General features: G+C 36.0%; 1 protein-coding gene across 1 annotated transcript; it reads right to left on the bottom strand.

The window, feature by feature from the left end:
* Positions 1 to 23,292, bottom strand: LOC129282240 (protein FAM13A-like). Its single transcript, XM_054918167.2, has 5 exons — positions 21,942 to 23,292; positions 20,724 to 20,819; positions 13,444 to 13,658; positions 10,432 to 10,588; positions 1 to 2,228 (listed from the first exon to the last, which is right to left on the bottom strand). The coding sequence occupies exons 1-5, from the start codon at positions 21,993 to 21,995 to the stop codon at positions 2,151 to 2,153; spliced, it is 600 nt and encodes a 199-aa protein (XP_054774142.2). The 5' UTR covers positions 21,996 to 23,292; the 3' UTR covers positions 1 to 2,150.
* Between the last annotated feature and the right edge of the window lie 1,153 nt (positions 23,293 to 24,445).

Below are 24,445 nucleotides of genomic sequence, written 5' to 3'. Positions count from 1 at the left end.
AAATAGTTACATTCACATCCTGGTCAGTATGCAAATGCAGGGACTGATGACATCACCCACTATTTCTTATTTGATTTATTATATGAAATATTCAAACTTTCTCCTTATTGGCCTGTGAAACATTTTTTATAAGCTCCCTTAATATATGGAATTACCATTGTTTATTTGAACATTTTAAGGTTCAGTCAAGTTGTTCCCAATTTTCAAAACTGTAAAACTTGAATAATGTATAATTCAAACAATAAAAAAAAAATAGTGAGTGAAGGAAATCATTGAATCTCTCATTTGCATGTCAACGATTTCTGCATATTACTGTTTTGTGAAAAATAAACGAAACTTTAAAAAGTCATAACTTCCTTATTTCATGTCAGATTTTGATGAATTTTCTGGCACTATGCTTGTTGACTTTCTGTTGATTCAAATCAACACTTTTCTTGGGTGAACTTGACCTTCAACAAATCTTAATGATCATAATGCAAAGTGCATAGAGTTTGGTGAAATTTGATGAGGATTATTGAAAAATTCAGTTCAGGGGGAGGTTAAACAATGAGTTGATTTAATGTAAACACACACATGATACTTAACATGTAATGTGTGTGTGACCTCTTGAGTATGATGTGACCAATGTGGAGGTGTAACAAATTCAACTTGGAATTTAAGAACAATCAGACTTCAATCTTTGTAAAACACTTGCTGAGAGTTGCAAATGTGCAACTTACATATGGTTCACCTCCCATGAATGAATGAATAAAAATGTTGTAAAATCACTTCAATGCAATGGTAGAATATAAACAGGATATACTTGATCTAGGTCCTATGAATATGTACATAGTTCAATACTTGTGCAAGTTTCTCAGGAAAAATAAATCATTAAGCAAATAAACAGACGTTTACACATTTAAAACTCTTAATCATAATGCATTTGGTATAATGGCTAAAAATGCCTCAGAATAATAAAAGATGAATGTAATTATGTATTTTGATGCATAAAACTACAGTTTATGTACCAATATACCAACTGATACTTAAACATGTAATTTTAAATCAATCAAATAAAAAGGGCTATACTAGAGGTCTAAAATTAGCAATGATATGCAATGATATTGACAAGTAGTGGTTTAAATTAAGGTATTAAAGGCATATCCAATGAAATGAAGTACCATTTATCAAAACAGTCTCGTTTGGTTTTCCTTCGGGTTTGATATTTTGAGGCACAGACTGAAAAGGTCAAAAATCTTTAAACAAAATTTCTTCGGATTTTATATGTACAATGAAAGGAAGCCTTATTTTTCATTAATTTCTGGAAGGCTTATGATAATCTCAAGTAATGGATTAGAAATATATTCTCAAATATTTCCTGATAAAACACACAAGGTAGTTTATTTCATAAGATATAAATTTATTCAGACATATTTGGGCTTGAGGGGCAGGAAAAGTCGAATTTGCATTTTCTTTTTTTTTATTTTGGAAAATATATTTTACACAGTATTTGATTCTTTTTTGAAGTATGCAGAAAATATCAGACAAACTCTTGCACCTGGGGTAATATCTGAAAAAGAGCTTTTTTCTGATTGATTAAATGCTACATATCATGAAATATTAAAATCGTTATTATTTAAATGATCTCTCTCACAGTCAATAACACGATACAGGTATGAAGACCATTTCTGAGCCATTCTGTGGCTCAGCATCTTTGCACTTGATATGTATGTTGCAAACATTAAAATAAACACTTGTATTTACATGTACTTATCTCTATTCTAATTATGTTGTAATCACCATTTCTCTCATAATAAATTTTACCTAATAAAAAAAAGAAGAAATCACTCTCACTCTCATGTTGATAGTATCATTGATATAATTCATAACCATGGTATTCTTATTTAGGCAAAACAAAAATCAGCTCCTATTCCATATTATCATGAAACTGAGCTGGACGGATTAGAAATTATGACTGCAAATTGATGCTGAGGCAATATCAATTTTACCTTTTTCATGTGAACATAAGTGATAGTAAGGGTCAAATTTCACTTACCCCTTATTCTCAAGCATCTTACTTCTTGACCATGTGACAATATATTTTGATCAGGTGACTCATTTTGATCATGTGACATTAAAGGTAAAATATTTGTACGATTGGCTGAAGACTGTCATGTGACTGCTGCTAAGGTCTGTGATTGGTGTTTGGCAATAAGGGCATTCAGAAGCTTCAACTGTTTCTTGACATGCTGAAAAAAACAAAACAAATGTCATATGTTACTTGTGGAAATATAAATTTCTTCTGAAAAGTATCATCAGAGCTGAACTGTGAATATTATAGGCCTTAACCATCAACAGAAGAGAAATACATAAAACTTGAAACAAAGTCTAATTTTCAACATATTCTCCTAATATTTTTACTAAAAAGAAGGTGGTTCAAGAACCAAGAGTCTCGCCTGATTTTGCAATCAATAAAATATGTAATATAATCTTTTGATCCCTAAATGATTCTTGACCTTATTATCCTCATGAACACACATGCGGCATTACCCAAGAATCATTTGTACCAAGCATGAACACAATTGATACAGAACTAAAGAAATGAGAGCATGTTGAACAAGGCAAAAGCGATTTTGTGTCTCGCCCACTTATGAAAATAACCAGAAATATCGTGATTTGCAAGGGCACGCAACAGAATTGTATTGAAACTTCATTGTGAAATGACTGGGATGGAATAACACTTGTCATAAGAGCCTTGCACCTAAACTTTAATGTTGACCTGAAAATTACCTTTGACCTTACCATGTGACCTCCGACTGCAGCATCACATGCAGGTCACTTAAGTACATCGACCATCCAAGTTTTGTTGAAAAGTGACTTACGGTTGCGGAGTTAGGTGTCATAAGAGAGTCTTGCATGTAAACTTTAACGTTGACCTGAAAATGACCTTTGACCTTATCATGTGACCTCCGACTGCAGCATAACATGCAGGTCCCCCAAGTCCATCTACCATCCAAGTTTGGTTGAACAGCGACTTAAGGTTGCAGAGTTAGGTGTCATAAGAGAGTCTTGCATGTAAACTTGAACGTTGACCTGAAAATGACCTTTGACGTTACCATGTGACCTCCGACTGCAGCATAACATGCAGGTCCCCCAATTCCATCTACCATCCAAGTTTGGTTGAAAAGTGACTTACGGTTGTGGAGTTATGAGTCATTAGGTTTGTGACGGACGGACGACATTTGGATCCTTAAGTCTCGCCTTCACCTCTGGTGGGCGAGACAAAAACTAGATGGACAAGCCCAATATCATTTGACCTTTTGACCCCTAGATGACCTCTGACATCATCATTCTTGAGAATACACAATGTGGTATTACCCAAGGATCATTTGTACAAAGTGTGATAATAATTGATGCAGAAATAAACAAGTGGAACGCCTCTGAAAGTCTCGCCTGCATTACGCGATTTAATATAGCAGCAGTGCTAACTTTGAAAACTACATGTACTATAAAATAATAATTCACAAAAACACCATTCATATAATGACATAATACCACATTCATTGACCATAAATGACATTTGAACGGTGACTTAAGACTTGTCAACTACACCCATGTCCACATTTCATTCACTCTATCCATAAACTTTGATGGCAATTCAACAATGACCCCAAAATGGCATAAGTTTATTGACCTTAACTGACCTTTGACCTTGGTTTTGTGACCTGAAACTCACAGGGGATGTTCAGTGATACTTGATTACTCTTATATCCAAGTTTTATGAACTAGATCCATAAACTTTCAGAGTTAGGATGGTAATTTAACAAATACCCCCAACACGGCCAAAGTTCATTGACCTTAAATGACCATTGACCATGGTCATGTGACCTGAAACTCGCACAGGATATTCAGTGGTACTTGATTAATCTAATGTCCAAGTTTCATGAACTAGATCCATAAATTTTCAAAGTTATGATGGTAATTCAACAAATACCCCAACATGGCCAAAGTTTATTGACCTTTAATGACCTTTGACCATGGTCATGTGACCTGAAACTCGTACAGGATGTTCAGTGATACTTGATTACTCTTGTTTCCCAAGTTTTATGAACTAGATCCATAAACTTTCATACCTGTAGTTAGGATGGTAATTCAACAAATACCCCTAACATGGCCAGAGTTTATTGACCTTTAATGACCTTTGACCATGGTCATGTGACCTGAAACTCGAACAGGATGTTCAATGATACTTGATTACTCTTATGTCCAAGTTTTATGAACTAGATCCATAAACTTTCAGAGTTAGGATGGTAATTTAACAAATACCCCCAACACGGCCAAAGTTCATTGACCTTAAATGACCATTGACCATGGTCATGTGACCTGAAACTCGCACAGGATATTCAGTGGTACTTGATTAATCTAATGTCCAAGTTTCATGAACTAGATCCATAAATTTTCAAAGTTATGATGGTAATTCAACAAATACCCCCAACTTGGCCAAAGTTCATTGACCCTAAATGACCTTTGACCTTGGTCATGTGACCTGAAACTCAGGCAGGATGTTCACTAATACTTAATTAACCTTATGTCTAAGTTTCATGAACTAGGTCCATATACTTTCTAAGTTATGATGTCATTTCAAAAACTTAACCTTCGGTTAAGATTTTGATTTTTTTTCCCAACATGGTCTAAGTTCATTGACCCTAAATGACCTTTGACCTTGGTCATGTGACCTGAAACTCAGGCAGGATGTTCAGTAATACTTGATTAACCTTATGTCCAAGTTTCATGAACTAGGTCCATATACTTTCTAAGTTATGATGTCATTTCAAAAACTTAACCTTAGGTTAAGATTTGATGTTGACGCCGCCGCCGTCGGAAAAGCGGCGCCTATAGTCTCGCTCTGCTATGCAGGCGAGACAAAAAAAATGAGAGAAAGTTGAACAGAAACTAAAAAATAAGGATGGACATGACCTCATATCATTTGAGTTTTTGATCCCTAGATGACCTTTGACCCTATCATCTTCATGGACACACATGCGGGATTACCCAAGGATCCTATGTACCAAGGGTGAACATAACTGATGCAGAAATGAGAGCAAGTTGAACAAACTACAAACAGACCAGCATACTAACATAAAAAGTGATGACTACATGTACATGTAGTTCTCTACCAAACTTTGTTCTGGCGAGACAAAAACTAGGAAAAGAAAGTCTGACCCTTAGTATTCTCTAGTCTCACTCCTTGTGTCAATTTAAGAGCATTACAAATATGAACTAGAAGTAGATACAAGTTATTTCAGGAAGATCCCACACATAGGGCATTGGAAATACATACATGTACATGTACTTTACAAAATAGCCAAATAGTATTTTGATCAGAAAGTATACAAATGAAATTTTCTCTGCCCATTTTCAGAGGTGGAAAGATTAACAAATGGAACGCCTCTGGCAGTCTTGCCTGCAATACGCGAATCAATACAGCAGCAGTGCTGACTTTGATAACTATTGAATTATTATTCACAAAAGAAAACATCAATTAATCAATCAATCAATTCAAGGTTTATTAAAAACATGAATCGCAGCCAAATGGCTGAATTGGTCATGTATACAAAGTAAAAACAATTAAAAGACTCATAACATATTTCAAACATTAAAAACATTAAAAAGCAGTACACATTCGAATGATAATAAAATATTATGTTCATTGCCCAAAATGACCCTTGACATTAATCATGTGACCAAAGACTTGTGCAAAACAATCAGTGATACTTGATTACCTTGTCTATGTTTCAAGAACTAGATCCATAAACTATCAAAGTTATGATGGCATTTCAACATATAACCTCAACATGGCCAAAGTTCACTGACCTTAAATGATCTTTGATCTTGGTCATTTGACCTGAAACTCGCACAGGATGTTCAGGGATACATGACTGCTCTTACATGTATGTCCAAGTTTCATGAACTACATCCATTAACTTTGAAAGTTATGACAATTCAACAAATACCCCCAACATGACCAAAGTTTGTTGACTATGAATTACCTTTGACCTATGTCATGTGACCTGAAACTCAGGCAGGATCTTCAGTGATACACCATTACCCTTATGTCCACGTTTTATGAATTAGATCCTTAAAATTTCAAAATTTATGACATTTCAAAAACTTAACCTTGGTTAAGATTTTTATATTGAGTCCCCCAACATGATCTAAGTTCATTGACCCTAAATGACCCTTGACCTTAATCATGTGACCTGAATTTCAGGCAGGATGTTCAGTAATACCTAATTGCCCTTATGTCCAAGTTTCATGAACTACGTGTAGGTCCATATACTTTTTAAGTTATGATGAAGATTTGAAAACTTAGCCTTGGTTAAGATTTCAATGTTGCCGCCACCGCCATCAATGCCATTAGAAAAGCGGTGCCTATACTCTCACTCTGCTATGCAGCCGAGATAAAAATGAATTGATTAACCCTATCTAGGCTGGGGTATTTTGGGAGTTCATATGGTCGGGGGGCATCCCAGGCCCCCTCTTGAGATCTCGACCGTGCCCATAAGTGGCACGCAGGTTGTCTGGGACATAATCTACAAAACTGAATAGTAATTTATTTCATGCAAATTGCTATTAAGTGATTATGCTAATTTATGCATTAGTATGCAAAAATCATACTTTTCCCTGTTACTCCCTAAATAAAGCTCCAAATGTTCTAATTTTTGGTATAAAAACTCTTTGTGGTATTATTAGGAAGGTACATGAAAAAAATTGCAATATCAGATCAATTCCTTACATTTTATTATTGTTTTTTGCAATTTCTTATGTATTTCTCTGTTTTTTTACCTTTTGTTTTTTATTATTTTTGGAATGAAATTTGTTTGGGACTCTTCTGAGATCATACACAGCATAGAATAAATACATTTAGACCAGCAAAACTAAATATAATCATACATTTATGATTTTTGGTTGAAAACACAATTTGCATTGACTTTGTACACAAAATCATGTTTTTGAGCAATTTTTGGTCTGACATGCACTTACATAATGTTGCATAATTTCAGAACCGCGTACCCAGGTGACGCAAAACTGGTCTCAAAAGTTGTGCAAGACTTAAAAGTAAAAGTCAGCGAGCGGCGCGGCGAAAAAATTGCGCAATTCGTTGTGGGGGGGGGGGTCCTCCCCCAGCCTGGATAGGGTTAAACATGACTCAATTACAAAAAGACAAGCGAAGCAGCCAACGATGTGCATGAGACAAGGGGTATATATAATGTCCATGAAATGAAAGAAATATCCCCCATCAATTTCAATGGAGCCTTGATAAACTGCCATTTAGATCCTGCTTTAAGGACGTTCCACAGTTATGTTTGTGTGCATCATGATCTGCGCCTGTTTTACACTCTGCGCGCTGACGTCACAATGGATGAACAGCTGATTAATCAGCTGTAGGTAATGTGAGCTGATTTTTCCGCTTATCTGCACTAACTGCAGATCCGATGTGTTATTTTATGCGGGATTTTATGAAGCTAATAAACTGGAATTATTCCATGGACCATTTTTTAATTCCTCTACAATTTCAAAATAGTTTCTCTGTAGTGATGCAAAGTATGATAAATATGACCCCAAGTTTGAATAAATGGAAAAGTGATCGCTAGAGGGTATTCATTTGTCTCGCAATCTACAATGGTCAACAAGGAAATTCGTGATCACTCTCGCAAAAAGTGTTCACTAGCTTACAAGTTCACGAGCTTTCGAGTGCCGCTGCAACTCTTTATCAAGTGACACTCACTTGATAAAGAGTTGCAGCGGCACTCGAAAGCTCGTGAACTTGTAAGCTAGTGAACACTTTTTGCGAGAGTGATCACAAATTTCTTAGAAAGCTAGTGAACACTTTTTGCGAGAGTGATCACGAATTTCCTTGTTGACCATAGTAGATTGCGAGACAAATGAATACCCTCTAGCGATTATTTCAGTCCGCAATAATGAACCTATTTAGTAATGGAAAAGTGGTTCGGAATTTTTCCTCACATAGATACAAAGCTTTTGGCGCGTTTTCGGGTGTTTCAAGAAGCAAATTTGCTCTAATAAAAGTGCTGATAGTTTGAAAACAAGCACATGAACCCATATTCTTTAATGTTTGCACCTCGTAGGTATACCTTACTCTACAACTTTGCAAAGTTTGGTGAAAATTACATGGGTTTTGAATAAAGTGCAGCATTTCTTTTACTTCTCAAGTTTGCTATTGAAATTTGAAATTTTTGAGGTTGAGTATCTTTCCTGCAATTTCTAAGAACTGAGAGTGTTAGACTTAAAATGAGCAAACAATTGACTGCAATATAAATAGATTATCCATCTTACGGATACAATTATTAATCATATTGCAAAATTTGATGAAATGTTCATGGATTTTGACTGAGTAAAAGAGCTTTAAACTCATTGTTGTGATCTCGTGAGGTCTAAAAATGCCAAATTCTTTCGGATGCGCAATTCTTAAGAACATCATCCATTTTGGGATGACTTTGAAGCTCTATAGCAAAAAATTAAGCGCACGGACCCATGTAAATTTTTGCATATTTAGAATATTCAGGTGCTAAATATCTATGTGCAAAGTATGATGAAAATGACGTGGATTTTCAATGTTTGGGAGCAAGACTACAGAACCATTCACATTTTAGACGGTATAAAGAGACTTTTGCTTGTTTTCTGCGCATTTTGGGCTGTTTCAAGCCAACTCGCATTATTTTGGACATGGATAATTTGAAAACGAGCACATGGACCCCATAGTTTAAATGTCTTGACTTCTTCAGAATATATTCCTCTAAAAATCTAGAGAGTATGATGAAAATGACATGGATTTTGAATGTTGGGAGCAGAACTACGGAACCATTCGTATTTTAGACGTTATTATTTTACTTTTTGCTTGTTTTCGGCACACTTTCGGCGATTTTCATGCCAACTTGCAAACTTTGGACACTGATATTTTAAAAGCGAGCACATGGACCCCGTAGTTTAAATGTCGACTTCTTCAGAATATATTCTTCTACAAATCTAGAGAGTATGATGAAAATGACATGGATTTTGAATGTTGGGAGCAGAACTACGGAACCATTCGTATTTTAGACGGTATTATTTTACTTTTTGCTTGTTTTCGGCGCATTATATAGACGGTTTCAAGCCAACTCGAAACACTTTAGACACTGATAGTTTGATAACGAGCACATGGGCCCCATATTTTTAATATTTTAATGTCTTTAGAATATATTCCTCTACAAACATGGAGAGTATGATGAAAATGACATGGATTTTGAATGTAGGGAGCAAAACTACGGAACCCATCGCATTTTAGACGGTATTATTAGAATTTTGCACGTTTTTTGGCGCATTTTCATGCCAATTTCGCATCACTTTGGACACTCATAGTTAAAAACCGAGCACATGGACCCCATATTTTTAACTTCCCTACACCTTTGATATGCATTCATCTACAATTTAGCCGAATTTGATGAAAATGACATGGATTTTGAAAAAAGTTCAGCTTACAAAATACTTTTTTAATTTTTGAGTTAATTCACGTCTTTGAAGATTTGTTTTTTTTAGAGTTTTTGCACCATTCTTGCCAAATGAGGGCGCTGCTGACTCCAAATTGATGTAGTTTTACCAATTAAAAGACTTTCTCTTACTTTGGTATACACTTTGTTATATATCTTGAAAATTTGATGAAGTTTGATGCAGTATCCACTGAGTAAAGATGATTTGAACTCATTTGGTGAATTCGTGAGATCTAAGAGAGGCATGATTCTCTTGATTGCATATCATTCAAATACGGCGAATTTGAAGACCCGTAGACAAAAATTAGCACATAAACCTATTTTATATTATTTTTTGCATTTTCATAATGCATAGATACCAAAGTAACTCTCTGCAAAATTTGGTGAAAATGATATGGACTTCATTTTAACTGTGGAACGTCCTTAAAATGATTTAGAATATAAACAGATGCAAATAAATATTGCCCTCTTACAAATAATAGCCAACTTTAGAGATGTAATTACAATGTGTCTTCCTAGGCCAACTAAACGTTCTCTTCTCTTGCTCGCTTGATGTAGTACAGATGCAAATTAGACACATCGGCATCTTGAATTCAGGCAGGAAGGAACCAATATACAATTTAATAGACTTTGTTATGTATTCTGAAAACACAACTATCCATGACAGGCAGTTGAGAAGAATGCATCATAGATTTTAGAGGAATCAGTATGCATGATACTAGTCTTCATTTTCACTCTAACTTGTCTCCAGAGAAATTTACTTTTTAAGTCTTGAAGATGATGATCATGAGGAAGCTGATGAATATGGTGATGGTGATTATGATTGTGTTGGTAATGATGATGATGATAGTGAAGGTTATGATGATGAAACAATGATGGATAAATGAATAAATTGAAAGCATACTTTGTACTGAACATATTCTATCTCCATAGGACTTCGGTCTTCTTTTTGAACTCTTTGACCGGTCTCCTGGAGAAAATTTTCCTCAAAGTCTTTCAGAACTCGACGTAGGTGTCTCTTCTCATTCAGAGACTGGTCTCTCCTCATCCGAAGTTCTTCCCTGAAAAGAGAAAAAGATAAAAATATGGAAACTTGTTAAGAATACAGATAGAATCATCATCATCAGTCCAATGTTTTATATCCAGTTTTGTCCCCATGAATGGGGTGGCCGGATTTGATTCGCAGCAATTGTCCTTACCCCATCCTTCCTGATTCAGTATATCCTCCATCCTCAACTCAACTCTCCTCTCCTCCACATGCCTCTTTCTTTGGCCGTCCCCTCCTCCTCAAACTATCCACCTCTGACTCAAAGCCCTTCTTAAAACACCCCTTCTCATCACATTGCCATGCCAACATACCCCTTTCGCCTTCGCCAACCAGTCCACTGCTTCTTCCACACTAAACATCTGCACAAAGTCCTCAGTCTTCTTCCAATCCATCAATTTCACACCATACATCGCTCTCACCATTGCTCTCTCTGTCCTTCAAAATCCCCTTCTCATTTTCACTCAGACACCATGATCTCACACAACTCTTATACACCATTCCTTTCATCTTCAAAGGAATTTTTTCCCTTAAATTTCCCCCACCCAAACCTTGCTCTAGCTGTCACAGCCACCTCACATCCACCATCAACACTTATACCCCTATCATACTGCGCTTTTGCCTGGTGAACTTCGCCAGCAAAGGGGACACCGGGTCTGCACTTACTTCCGCCTGAGCAAATCAACCATCGACTTTCGCAAGGGGAAGAGAAGTCAGTGCGAAAGGGTACATTTTTTTCTTCGCCGGGGAAGTGAGGAATGCGTGCCAGAGAAGTTCGCCGGGGAAAAAGAAGAGGCCAGTTTGAAAGGGGTATTACCCTGCCCCCCCCCCAAGTATGAGAACTCCTCCCATTCTACCTCATCACACAGCTTTTCCACCATCCCTCCAACTTGTTTCTGGCATCTTCCACACACAAACTCTCTTGCTAAGCTTGGGGTCACTCTCTTCATCTTTGTGCACCTCCCATTTCCCACATTCCTCACATCACTCTAAATTTTCTCCCACCCTCTTTCCACATATACCACAATGGTCTATCTTTATCACTAACACTTTCCCCTCTGTCCCACTCACCATCACTTTTGTCTTCCAAGATTTACCTTCAGACCCTTCAAAACTCCTTCCTAAGTCCCTCAATTGTCTCACTCATCAAAATCAAGTTATCAGCATACATCTCTCTCATCCAACCTCTTACCCTCTCCAAAACCATATCAATCACAATTTTAAATATCAACAGGACCTTGATGTATGCCCACCTTCACCTCAAACTCCTCAGATAACTCAGATCTTACTCTTGTCTTTGCTCCTTCATGGAAACGCATCACCTCCCTTACCATTGCCTCTGGTATAACTCTCTTCCTCATTGCTCACTCCGTCACCTTCCTTGAGACTAAAGATTCATTTATAGAGTTCCTGTATAAAGTTGGAAGCTTTTGCAGAAATGCTTCCATGGAGTGGAAATTGTGTACACACTATCATAAAAAAGCCAGGATTCAATGATATTGGCAATAACATGTCTGTAAAGCATTTACAGACATCTTTCCAGAGCATAAAGCGTGTCCAACAAAAAAATGTTAATGGAACTCTAGCTGGGTATAGTATTAAAATTAAAACATTGTATTTTTTATATCTTTACACCCGTAAACTACACTTCATTTTCTACTTCTAGATAAAATTTTATGCGATATGGTCTCATAATCACAAAGATATGAACATTTTTTTTATTACACAATAGGAAACCTCTCCATCCAAGTTCAAGTAGTCTGTGTAGTCAAGGGCAGCTGACAAGATTTGGTATCTATTCAAGTGGTGTATGGTCCATCGAACACAGATATATTAGCCTTCTTTCAAACACTCATCAGGAAACCTCTCTATCCAAGTTTTCTTATTACGTTGAATAAAGTACGTAGTCCCCTCAAATCTTCATTAACTCTTTTTATATATATATTTTTTTTATAGGTATTTGGCCCACAACTTGCTGGCCAATGCTTAGTTGTTTTTTTTTAAATAAAGGGTTAATGAAATTTGCATGATATCTATTTCCAAACACGAAACACTCCCATGGTCAAAGACCACTGACCCTAAATGACCTTTGACCTTGGTCGTGTGACCTGAAACTTGAACAAGATGTTCAGTGATACTAGATTACCTTTATGACTAAGTTTCATAAATTAGGTCTTTATAATTTTAAAGTTATGATAAAATTTCAAAAACGTAACCTTGGGTTAAGATTGTTGACACCGCCACCGCCATTGGAATTATGCAAATGAGACAAAATTGCAATATTTTTTTTAAAAGTACATTTTAAAAGAATCATACAAGAGTTTTGAATAGATAATTAGCATTTTTGGACCTGTATTTAGTTAATTTGAGCAATTTAAATTCATTTCATGCATAATTCATTCATATCTAAAGAAAACTCTTGTTTCAGAAAAATTAACCATACAGCCTTGTATACTTGTATATTAGATCCCATTCTACCACTATGTAAATTTTTGCTGCGCTCGAATGATCGGTGGAAAAGATATCGAGGGGGGGGGGGTATGTGATGATCAATTTATTAATTATCTGTATCAGGTGTCTGATCGGCAATCAATCATTAATGTAAAATTCATTGCAAGACATACATTGTAAGATGGATTTGGGGTCCTTGGTTTGATGTGCAATGAAGTCACACAAGACCAAGGGGCCATTTCATAAAGCTGGTCGTAAGTTAAGAACGACTGGTGATCCTTTCTTGTGGTAAATGATATTCACCATTAAATGTTCATTGGTGATTATTTAGCTTGTAAGAAAGGTTCACCAGTCATTCTTAAAGTCGCTCTTAAATTACAAACAGCTTTCTAAAACTCCCCCTGAAGGTGAAGGACTTACAATGATGCCTCATGATATGAAGCACTAGCTGGACTGAATGGAGAATCATTCCTAGATGGACTCTCACACAGATCATCATGGTCAGATGGTGACCTTCCAGATGACCTCTGACTCGGTGATACCATCTGGGTGACCCTGAAGTCTGTTGTACCAAACATATCATCTTCTTCACCTTCTTCTTCCTGCTCCATATCATATTTACTGTGAACAGGCCCCTACAGAGAGAGAGACAAAGAAGGGTCATTCCATAAAGTATTTAATAATAATAATAATAATAATTGGATTTATATAGCGCTTTTTCCAGAGGATACAAAGCGCTGTTGATTGCATAAGACAAGTTAAGGTTTATGGTTATATAAGTGTGTTTTGAGATGTTTTTTGAAGAGGTCAAGAGAAGAGAGATTTCGAAGAGATGGAGGGAGTTTGTTCCAAAGACGGGGGGCAAGAGATTGAAAGGAGTTGAAACCGGCCTGTTTTCTGGATTTTGGAATGACATAGGAAGGAGCAGCTGCAGAACAAAGAGAGTATGTAGATCTTTGTTGCTGAAATAACAAAGAAATGTAAGAAGGTAGTATGGTTGACAGAGATTTATAGGTTTGAACAAGTATTCGATAATGTATTCTATCAGAAACAGGTAGCCAATGTAGTTCATTTAGAAGAGGGGTAGCATGACACCATTTAGGTTTTTGACAGATTAATCGTGCACATTTGTTCTGAAGGCATTGAAGTCTTCCAAGATCCTGTTTACTAATACCCCCAAGCAAGCAACCACCATAGTCGAGCCTGGAGAGCACAAGAGCCCTAACAACATTATGACACGTGTCCTTATCCAGGAAACTTCTAATGCGATTGAGATTATATATTTGCCAGTTGAGAGTGCGACACAAGTATGTTACATGTTCGGTCATTTTCATTTCACTATAAAAAACAACTCCTAAATCCTTAATGGTTGAAGATAATGGAATATCTACATGTATGTCATTAAAAGAAAAAGAAAGGTCAAGGAACTGATTAAGGTGTGCAGGAGATGCAGCAACAAAGAACTCTGTTTTACAAGAATTTAATTTCAATTTATTATCGACAAGCCACGATTGAATGTCAGACAAACATTTTGAAATCCGAAAATACGTGCAGGCTTTATCTCCAGGCTTGGTAGGATCAAAAGTGGTGAACATCTGAATGTCATCGGCATAACATGATACTGAATTGAGTGCCGACTGATGATGTTCCCAATATTACCGATGTAGTATGTAAACAACTGAGGCCCGATAATTGACCCTTGCGGTATACCATATTCCAATGGTTTCTCACTTGAAATTGACCCTTTTATGTGTACTCGACTAGACCTGTTACTAAGATACGACTTGAACCAGGAAAGAGCATTGTTACCTAGGCCAAAGTCATCAGCCAAACTTTGCAAAAGGATTTTGTGATCTACCGTATCAAAGGCAGATGAGAGGTCAAGCATTAATAAGAAAACAGCTTGCTTATTGTCAATTGCACAATTCATATCATTCTGTAGACTAATCAATGCAGTTTCAGTGCTATGTGCCTCACGATATGCAGACTGCATTGGATCCAGTAAATTATTTTGTGTAACAAAAGTAGATACCTGTTTGGAAACAGCCTTTTCAATCACTTTGCCTACAAATTGCATGTTAGAAACAGGTCTATAACTACCTAAACTATCTTTGTCTTTGGGATTTCAGTCCAATCCCATGTATATGGGACCTTCATGAAATTTTCTGGTTCTTTTGACAGTCTGTAATGCTGTCAAATGACCATGACTTGGTGAGTTTTTTAATTGAATTCAGAATTGAGAAAATTGTGGGTCAGATGTAACAAAGGTTGAATATTGAATATTTAATGGAATAGCCTAGAAATATGTTTGTAAAAGAGCTGCCAACATTGTGCAATAAAAAAAAAGAATCATAACAGCAAAAACAGAATGAAAATTATGAAAAAAAGAGAGAAATTTCTCAACCCTTACAACCCGACATGCAGCAAGTATTGAGTTGAATTCAAACATAAGAAACAGCTAATGATTTTCAGAATTCTAGAATTCACACTTCAATGAAACCATACAAAAAATACTGGAAATATTTATGGACATATAGTGGATGCAGATGGCCATTTGAAAGGGGTGACCAATGAGATATTCACCTGTTCATGTATGCCAGAAAGAAAATTAAGCATAGCATAATAATCAAATGTAAAACTTCCAGAGGTATTTCATTTATTAAGTTATTAGTTTTCAATACCCAGGGTAGCCTGTTCAGTGATTAAAACACTGTTCTCAACCAGGCCCCTGCACAATACACAATCATAGGAGTGTACCTTAAGTTACAGAAAAGATGGAAATAATTACTGTAAACTGTAAAATATCATATGAAAATTGGTCAAATCTTCTCATGCCCTCTAATTTAAAAAAAAATCAACAAGTATCAAATGAATATTTAAAGGGAGACAACACCGATAATATAATTAAGTATTGATTTATAGGACAGTGATAACAAATTTTTTATAAAATAGCTCACTTTTTTATTGTAAAGAAAGGGGGGAAATTGAAAGTATTTTGCTCGACTATATAGAGGCTACTTTTCCATGTCTACTCTATTTCTTCCTATCTTTTTTCTTCTTCATCAGTTCATGTCTTGCTATTAAAAGATAAAATATTATAATCTCAGATAGAACATATTGGCATGAATTAAGCTGATGTCAGATCGGATCACCAACATGGGATAAACGTTGCCAGAAATCTGATATCAGATCAGCATATCAGCAACAATAGTTAAAATGCATTTATCTGTCATAAATGTTTTCTGAATGCATTTATTTATCTGTTATAAATGTTTTCTGAATGCATATCTGTTATAAATGTTTTCTGAATATTATGTACATTCCTGCGTGCATTGTCTTGACAATCCAGCGTGCTCTTATTTGTTAACAAAGGGACATTGTGCAAATTTCCTGCAGGAAAAATGATGGGAATGAATCACAACTCTTTTTAAGATAGGACCCTAGATAGTAGAATCATGCATAGTGTTGTGCTTTCATCTTTAGCCATAAAAGGGGAATAATAACAGGGCCCGTTGGGAAAACAGATTTCAGAACTGAAGTGGGTTCTATACCTACATGTATATTATCATCATGAGAGGTGTGTGACTTTTTTCCTTAGACATACATGTAAGAATTGAGGATGAAGGAATATCAAGGAAAGGGATTAAACAAGCAATAAGATCCTGGGACAAATAGGGTGGTATTACATGTATTACATGTAGTTAAAGGGGAATCCAACCCAAATAAAAACTTTTTAGAGGAAAAGGACAAGTGGAGTGCCTCTGGCAGTCTCACCTGCATCACGCGATTCAATATAGCAGCAGTGCTGACTTTGAAAACTACTATAAAATAATTATTCACAAAAACACCATTCATAAAATGATACAATACTATGTTCATTGACAATAAATGACAATTGACCTTGATCATGCGACCTAAGACTTGTCAGTGATGCTTGATTAACCCTATATCCACATTTTATAAACAATATCTATAAACTTTGAAAGTTATGACAGCAATCTAATAATTACCTCCAAAATGGCAAAAGTTCAATGACCTTAAATGACCTTTGACTTTGGTCATGTGACCTGAAACTCGCATTAGATGTTCAGTGATACTTGATGACTCGTATGTCCAAGTTTTATGAACTACACCAATACACTTACAGAGTTATGATGGTAATTCAACAAATACCCCCAACATGGTTAAAGTCCATTCATTGACCTTTGACCTTGGTCATGTGACCTGAAACTCGCACAGGATGTTCAAAGATACTTGATTACTCTTATGTTCAAGTTTCATGAATAAGATCCATAAACTTTCAGTTATGATAGTAATTCAAGAGATACCCCCAACTTGACCTTTGACCTTGGTCATGTGACTTGAAACTCAGACAGGATGTTTAGTAATACTTGATTAACCTTATGTTAAAGTTTCATGAGCTAGGTCCAGATATTTTTTTAAGTTATAACATGTCAAAAACTTAACCTAAGATTTTGATGTTGATTACCCCAACATGGTCTACGTTCATTGACCATAAATGACCTTTGACCTTGGTCATGTGACCTCAAACTCAGGCAAGATGTTTAGTAATACTTGATTAACCTTATGGCCAAGTTTCATGAACTAGGTCCAGATCTTTTTAAGTTATGACATTTCAAAAACTTAACCTTAGGTTAAAATGTTGATGTTGATTCCCACAACATGGTCTACGTTCATTGACCCTAAATGACCTTTGACCTTGGTCATGTGACCTGAAACTCAGGCAGGATGTTTAGTAATACTTGATTAACCTTATGTCCAAGTTTCATGAACTAGGTCCATATACTTTCTAAGTTATGATGTCATTTCAAAAACTTAACCTTAGGTTAAGATTTGATGTCGGAAAAGCGGCGCCTATAGTCTCGCTCTGATATGCAGGCGAGACAAAAATGCACGGTCGCCGTGCAATGGAAAATAAAATTTGCATGCAGCACAAAATGGATCAAATATTGAATGGCTTTCAACCAATCAATTTACAAGAATCTTTGTATGAATTGTATAAAAAAATAATATACTACCTGGAAGACAAAACATGAGCTAGACAGGAGAGACAAAATTGCTAGGGCGTTATCTCATATAAAAAATGCACGGTCGCCGTGCAATGGAAAATAAGATTTGCATGCAGCACAAAATGGATCAAATATTGAATGGCTTTCAACCAATCAATTTACAAGAATCTTTGTATGAGTTGTATAAAAAAATAATATACTACCTGAAAGACAAAACATGAGCTAGACAGGAGAGACAAAATTGCTAGGGAATTTAGGAGAAAACCACAAATCCTTGATAATTAAAGGTCAAGTCCACCCCAGAAAAATATTGATTTGAATAAGGAGAGAAAAATCAAACTAGCATATGGTATTTCAGTTTCGCTTATTTTTCACAAAACAGCGATATGCACAACTCAGTGACATGCAAATGAGTCAGTCGATGATGTCCATCACTCACTATTTTTTTTTTTTTTTTCAATTATACAATTTTTCATTTTGTACAGATTTGACAATAAGAACCAACTGACTGAACCACTGAACAATGCTAATTCCACATGTTCAGGGAGGAATTAATCGTTGTATCACTTGACAATGAGGAGAAAATTAGAATATTTCATATAATCAGGGATGCCACTACATGTAGGTGTCCTCCAAAAATACTGAAACTTATCGCGGGCATGCAAGGGACAGTGTCCAAGAACAGTGAATTGGGGCATTGGCGGCGGAGGGGGGGTCCACCTTAAATTTTGGGATGGACACAGGAAAAAAATTGGACAAGCAAACAAGCAAAAAATAAAAATAAATAAATAAGGGGGGGAGGTCCGTCCCCCCACCTCAAATTTAGGGGGGGGGGGAGAAGGACCAAGTGGCTTCTTACCTTGTTGTGATCGATGACTTTGAAGTCAAGGTTTGAAAAACTGACGGTAGTTAGTTGTTGTGTGTTTCTAATAGAACGCTAGACCAAAAGCTTCGAGTCCCTGTATTTTGGTTGTTCTGCTGAACCGCGTTGGCTCCATTCACCAATACATAGACTGAAGAGTTGTTGGCCCGTACATAAAGACAACGTATCAGCTAACCCAGGGAGCTCCGGCCCACTTCGGGCTGGAGCTCCCTGGGTTACGTATCAGCATGCAGCAGTAACGTTAGATCTAACATTCGGCGGAAACCCGATTTTCAGATCGTTTTTGGTACATAAAATGTCACATTATGAAAAAATAATTACATCCAAATTCACGAGAAAATATATAAAATTCAGAAACATCGTACCTTAGACCGCAGTTACCGCTAATTCCTTTCAAATGATGATCAAAACTTAGTCATCCTCGATCCTTTCGTTGGTCATAGTAGGTTGCCATCTTGGATGACGTCATCATCTTTACAGACGTATTTACCAGTCGCTATTATATCGCGATTCGTGCCGCTGCTTTGCGCTTGTCTATGTGCGTGCGTTCGGAACTTGTCGCTCGCATTGATTAGCCAGGATATCGAGAATTCCAATCGGAAAGCCTTGATAAAAGCATAACTCAATGAACGTAGTGGGCAGTGCGCGCGTTTATAAATTATGTACTGTATAAAAGCAAATATCTCTGAGAAATATCTCTCACTCGGTCGAGCGACATGCATCGCAATCGAGGGAGAGAGGGAGAGGAGGACTTTCCGACTTTTTTTAATACACAGAAAACAGGAAAAGTCGGAAATACGGAAATAAGACGGACAACAGGGAAAAAGACGGAATTCCGTATAAAGACGGAAAAGTGGCATCCCTGATATAATAAAATACAAAAGAAATGGTGAGTGGATGTCGTCATCAGTCTCCTCATTTGTATACCGACCATGATGTGAATAGAAATGTTTTGTGAAATTAAGTGAAACTTTAAAATGTCATAACTTTCCTACATGTATTTTACATCCGATTTCGATGAAATTTTCAGTGTTATGCTTTTTGGATTTCTCTCTTTTTATTGAAATCAACTTTTTGTTGGGGTGGACTTGTCCTTTAAGTACATTAAGTACATGGCCTATGGTAACGTTATCCTTACCATTTTCATAATTTACTTACCCAGTTGCCAATTAGAAATCTACATCATCTTAGGGATCTCAAATATAAAACAGCCATAACTTTCTTATTGCTTGTCCAATTTCTTTCAAACTTTCAACATTCTGTTTTATTTCTTCTTATTCTTTCCAACACAACATTTTATGAAAAAGGATGGATTTTAAACCTGGGTTAACTTAGACCACACTTTCATGGAGTGCCAACTCATTCACCAATTAGATATTATTCTTATTCTGTTTCAAAAAGTTGACAAAAATTAACTGAGAAGTGAAATGGGTAAAATGGGAAAATACAAAATATGAAGTTAAATGAATTCATTGATACATTACAATACCCATAAATATGGAATAATTACTAGGCCCAGCATTCCATAGAAATGTGGTTTAAAATTCTAGCTTAGACTACGGTTAAACCTAGGTCTATTTTGAAGAATACAGCCCCATGTTGAAATGAGGTTTGAAATCACTTTGAAAGGGAAGCACTATGCATGGTGTTGAGTACACTGTAATTGACAAATCTTTGAGGAATGTGTGTGTAAATTATGTCACAACTTGTGAGCATATATCATGAAAGGTTTCAATTAAACAAAGGTTTTACTGACAAGTAAGATTGTAATGAAAGCCGATACTCACCATATGTTTAGGTATGAATTCTCTTGTTTCTATATGCTCCTCAATGGTATTCAAATCAGAAGGATTGGCCTCTTCACTTATGCTTCTTCGTAACTCCTACAGGGAAAAAATAACAATTCATTTGATAGATGTACATGTACATTCAATGGATGTTGTTTTGACATGCAACAAAATATAACAGAGTCTGACTGACTAACGTCCTTTAGACTTTTGGGCCGATCAAAATTCCCTGATTTTTCCCTCATTTAAGGAATATTCCCCTGATTTGAGGTATTTTTTAATCAAATTCCCTGATTTTTCCCTGACTGAAAAAAAGTATAATAATTTTCCCTGATGAGCTTGGAACCCTCTAAAGAGTGAATAATACTAGAGCACTTTCGAGAATGCTGAAAGAGTAGTGGCCATCAGAAGTTTTCTCAATGGCTATTTTTTGTTGGAATTTTGATATTCATTTATTTAAGCATCAAGCACCCTCTCTTGGTAATAGATCCTTTGAGCACTTATCTTACACATTCATTGATTGGATAACAGAAAATTAAAGAACAGGATTATATCCTGAAATTTTCTACCAATGCCTCAGTGGTTTAATATAAAAGAAAATTACAAGAGTGTCGCTAAGGCGAGCACATAATACGCCCGCCTGTAACGCAGAAAATGGAGTTATTGGTCAAGCAAGAAAAGTGGAAGGTGGCGACTTCACCTTTGACCTTCTTACCTCAAACTCAAGAGAATTTCTGGGATCCATGCTAGTATCATACATACCAAATTATACGAGCCTAGGTTAAGTTAAACTAAAGTTATCACGTTTACAATTTACAAGTATTTCAGAAGGGTAAGATGAAAACGTGTCACTGTCACCTTGACCTTTGCCCTCAAAATCAATAGGCTTCCTAGGATCCATGCTAGTATCATACATATCAAATCATATGAGCCTAGGTTAAGTTAAACTTAAGTTATCGCATTTACAATTTACAAGGACTTCAGAAGGGTAAGATGAAAACATGTCACTGTGACCTTGACCTTTGACCTCAAAATCAATAGGCTTCCTGTGATCCATGCTAGTATCATATGAGCCTAGGTTAAGTTAAACGGACGGACAGACAGACGGACATCGAGCGTGATACCATAATATGTCCCGTAGGACGGGCGTATAAACACCAAAACCTTTGTTAAGAAGCCTCAAGGAAACAAATCTTTCAACTATATAAATCATCTTACCTTATTCTTGATAAGTTTCTTCAATGTACGATATCGGTCATAGAGCGGTTTCATCACTTCTTTGGAAGCTCTTGATGTCTGCAGCAGAACAAAGCAGAATGAAAAAGAGATGAATTCTTAAAATAAAAGATATTCACATTTTGTACCTGGGAGACCATGAACATGTATATTCAATCTTTAACAAATAGAATTCAAGTCAACCCTAACATAAAGTTAAATAAAAAGAGAGAAAAAAATCAAGCACAACACTGACATTTTATCAAACATGGATACAAAATAACATTTTCAATTTTTGCTTAAAATAGTGAAGTGCTAATCATTGGGAGTATGTGAATGACAGAGCCATTGATGTCACACACTCAATATATCTTTTGTATGTGAATGCAGTCAGTCAGCAAGCCCCTGTGTTAATGAGCAAATGAGCAAGATTTATCCAAGTCCTCTCGTGGCTGAATTCATGTCCCTGCAAAATCTCGTGAATTGTGAGACATTCTTTCTCAAAGAATTTAACCACTTTCTCCTTGAGTAATATTGATTATTTTTGTACCATGGGCAAGAGTAAATGTTACTCTTTTATATTGGTCATTTCTTTTGAATGAAATATTTTGATTAATAAGTGAATTTTTTACCTGAACAGATGCATCAAACAGAATTTTCTTCCTCTGTTTTCACTTGCAAATTGTACAACATTTTGTGTTTTAGGCACCAACATTATTTATATCATCAGAAAGCTCAAACTCTATACTTTCTTACAATGTCACTCTTGATATGTGGCATCAAGATGCAAGACGAGATTTCTGAAATTTCTGAGTAACATAAAATCCAGAGTTCTGATTGGCTGAATACTGTTTTCAAAACAAACAGACGCGAGTAATTTGAAGAGATTACCACATGGTGAGTGTGACCTTGCAGAGGCCCAGTGTGGGGAACATTGGAATTGGCGTGGGTGTGTGGTCTCTATGACCAATCAGAGCGCAGTATTCTTGTTTTTGAGCTGCAAAATGTACTTGGCCTATGAAAAGCTGGCTGCTGACCCATCTAAAATACATCTTCTTATGAAAATTATCTCATATTAAAGCTTAGATCTTCAGCTTTATCATGATCTAAAAATCATTTGTGCCCAAACAGAAATTAAGTGTGAAAACAACAACTTTTGTTGCATGAAAAAAAAATATTTTGTTTCATGTTTTAGATCAAAAGTTTTTCCTATATTACAACATTCTTTTAAAAATCCAAACACATGACCTGAAAGAATGATTCTTCTTCTTTACAAAGATACCAAAAACATGAAATTTGGTCAATATTTAGAGCAGCAATGGCCGAATAAAAAGAGGTGTTTTGGTTCGCACCAAAAACCCTCTAGTCATGAATATCACTTGGATAAAAGAAGCTACTTTTTCAGGGCTTGCGGACTGACTGAATGACAGAGCCAATGATGTCACACACTCAATATATCTTTTGTATGTGAATGACAGAGCCATTGATGTCACACACCTGATATATCTTTTGCATTTTATAATTTGAAATGTAAAATATTGCAATTTTTCTGAATCCACTTGAAACATGAAAAATAATAATTTTCAGCTTATGAATTAATTACGAGCTTCTGTACAATCAAAGCTATTACAATGGATGTGTGACATCATCAGTTCCCTCTTTTGCATACAGGTGTGTAGAGTAGGCTACATACTGTTTCAAGAAAGCAAAATATAACAAGTGGAGCACCCTGGGCAGGCTTGTCTGTATTACACGTTTCAATATTACAGCAGTGAACTTTGAAAATGACAATAGAATAATTATTCACAAAAAACGGCATTCATATGATAATAAAATAAAATGTTTATTAAACCTAACTGACCCTTAATGACATTGACCTTAGTCATTTGACCTGAAACTCACACAGAATGTTCAGTAATACTTGATTAACCTTATGTCTAAGTTTCATGAACTAGGTTCAGATATTTTTTAAGATATGACATTTCAAAAACTTAACCTTAGGTTTAAGATTTTGATGTTGATTCCCCCAACATGGTCTAAGTTCATTGACCCTAAATGACCTTTGACCTTGGTCATGTGACCTAAAACTCAGACAGGATGTAATAAGTAATACTTGATTAACCTTATGGCCAAGTTTCATGAACTAGGTCCAGATATTGTTTTTAAGTTATGATGACTATTCAAAAACTTAACCTTACAGATAGGTTAACATTTTGATGTTGATTCCCCCAACATGGTCTACGTTCATTGACCCTAAATGACCTTTGACCTTGGTAATTTGACCTGAATCTCACACAGGATGTTCAGTAATACTTGATTAACCTTATGTCTAAGTTTCATGAACTAGGTCCAGATATTGAGATATGATGACATTTCAAAAACGTAACCTTAGGTTAAGATCTTGATGTTGATTCCCCCAACATGGTCTAAGTTCATTGACCCTAAATGACCTTTGACCTTCATCAGATGACCTGAAACTCACGCAGGATGTTCAGTAATACTTGGTT

Source organism: Lytechinus pictus, chromosome 18, assembly GCF_037042905.1.
Source record: "Lytechinus pictus isolate F3 Inbred chromosome 18, Lp3.0, whole genome shotgun sequence".
NCBI classification, from domain to species: domain Eukaryota; kingdom Metazoa; phylum Echinodermata; class Echinoidea; order Temnopleuroida; family Toxopneustidae; genus Lytechinus; species Lytechinus pictus.
The sequence above is the reverse complement of the archived record's forward strand: the minus strand, read 5'-3'. Positions and strand labels throughout refer to the sequence as shown.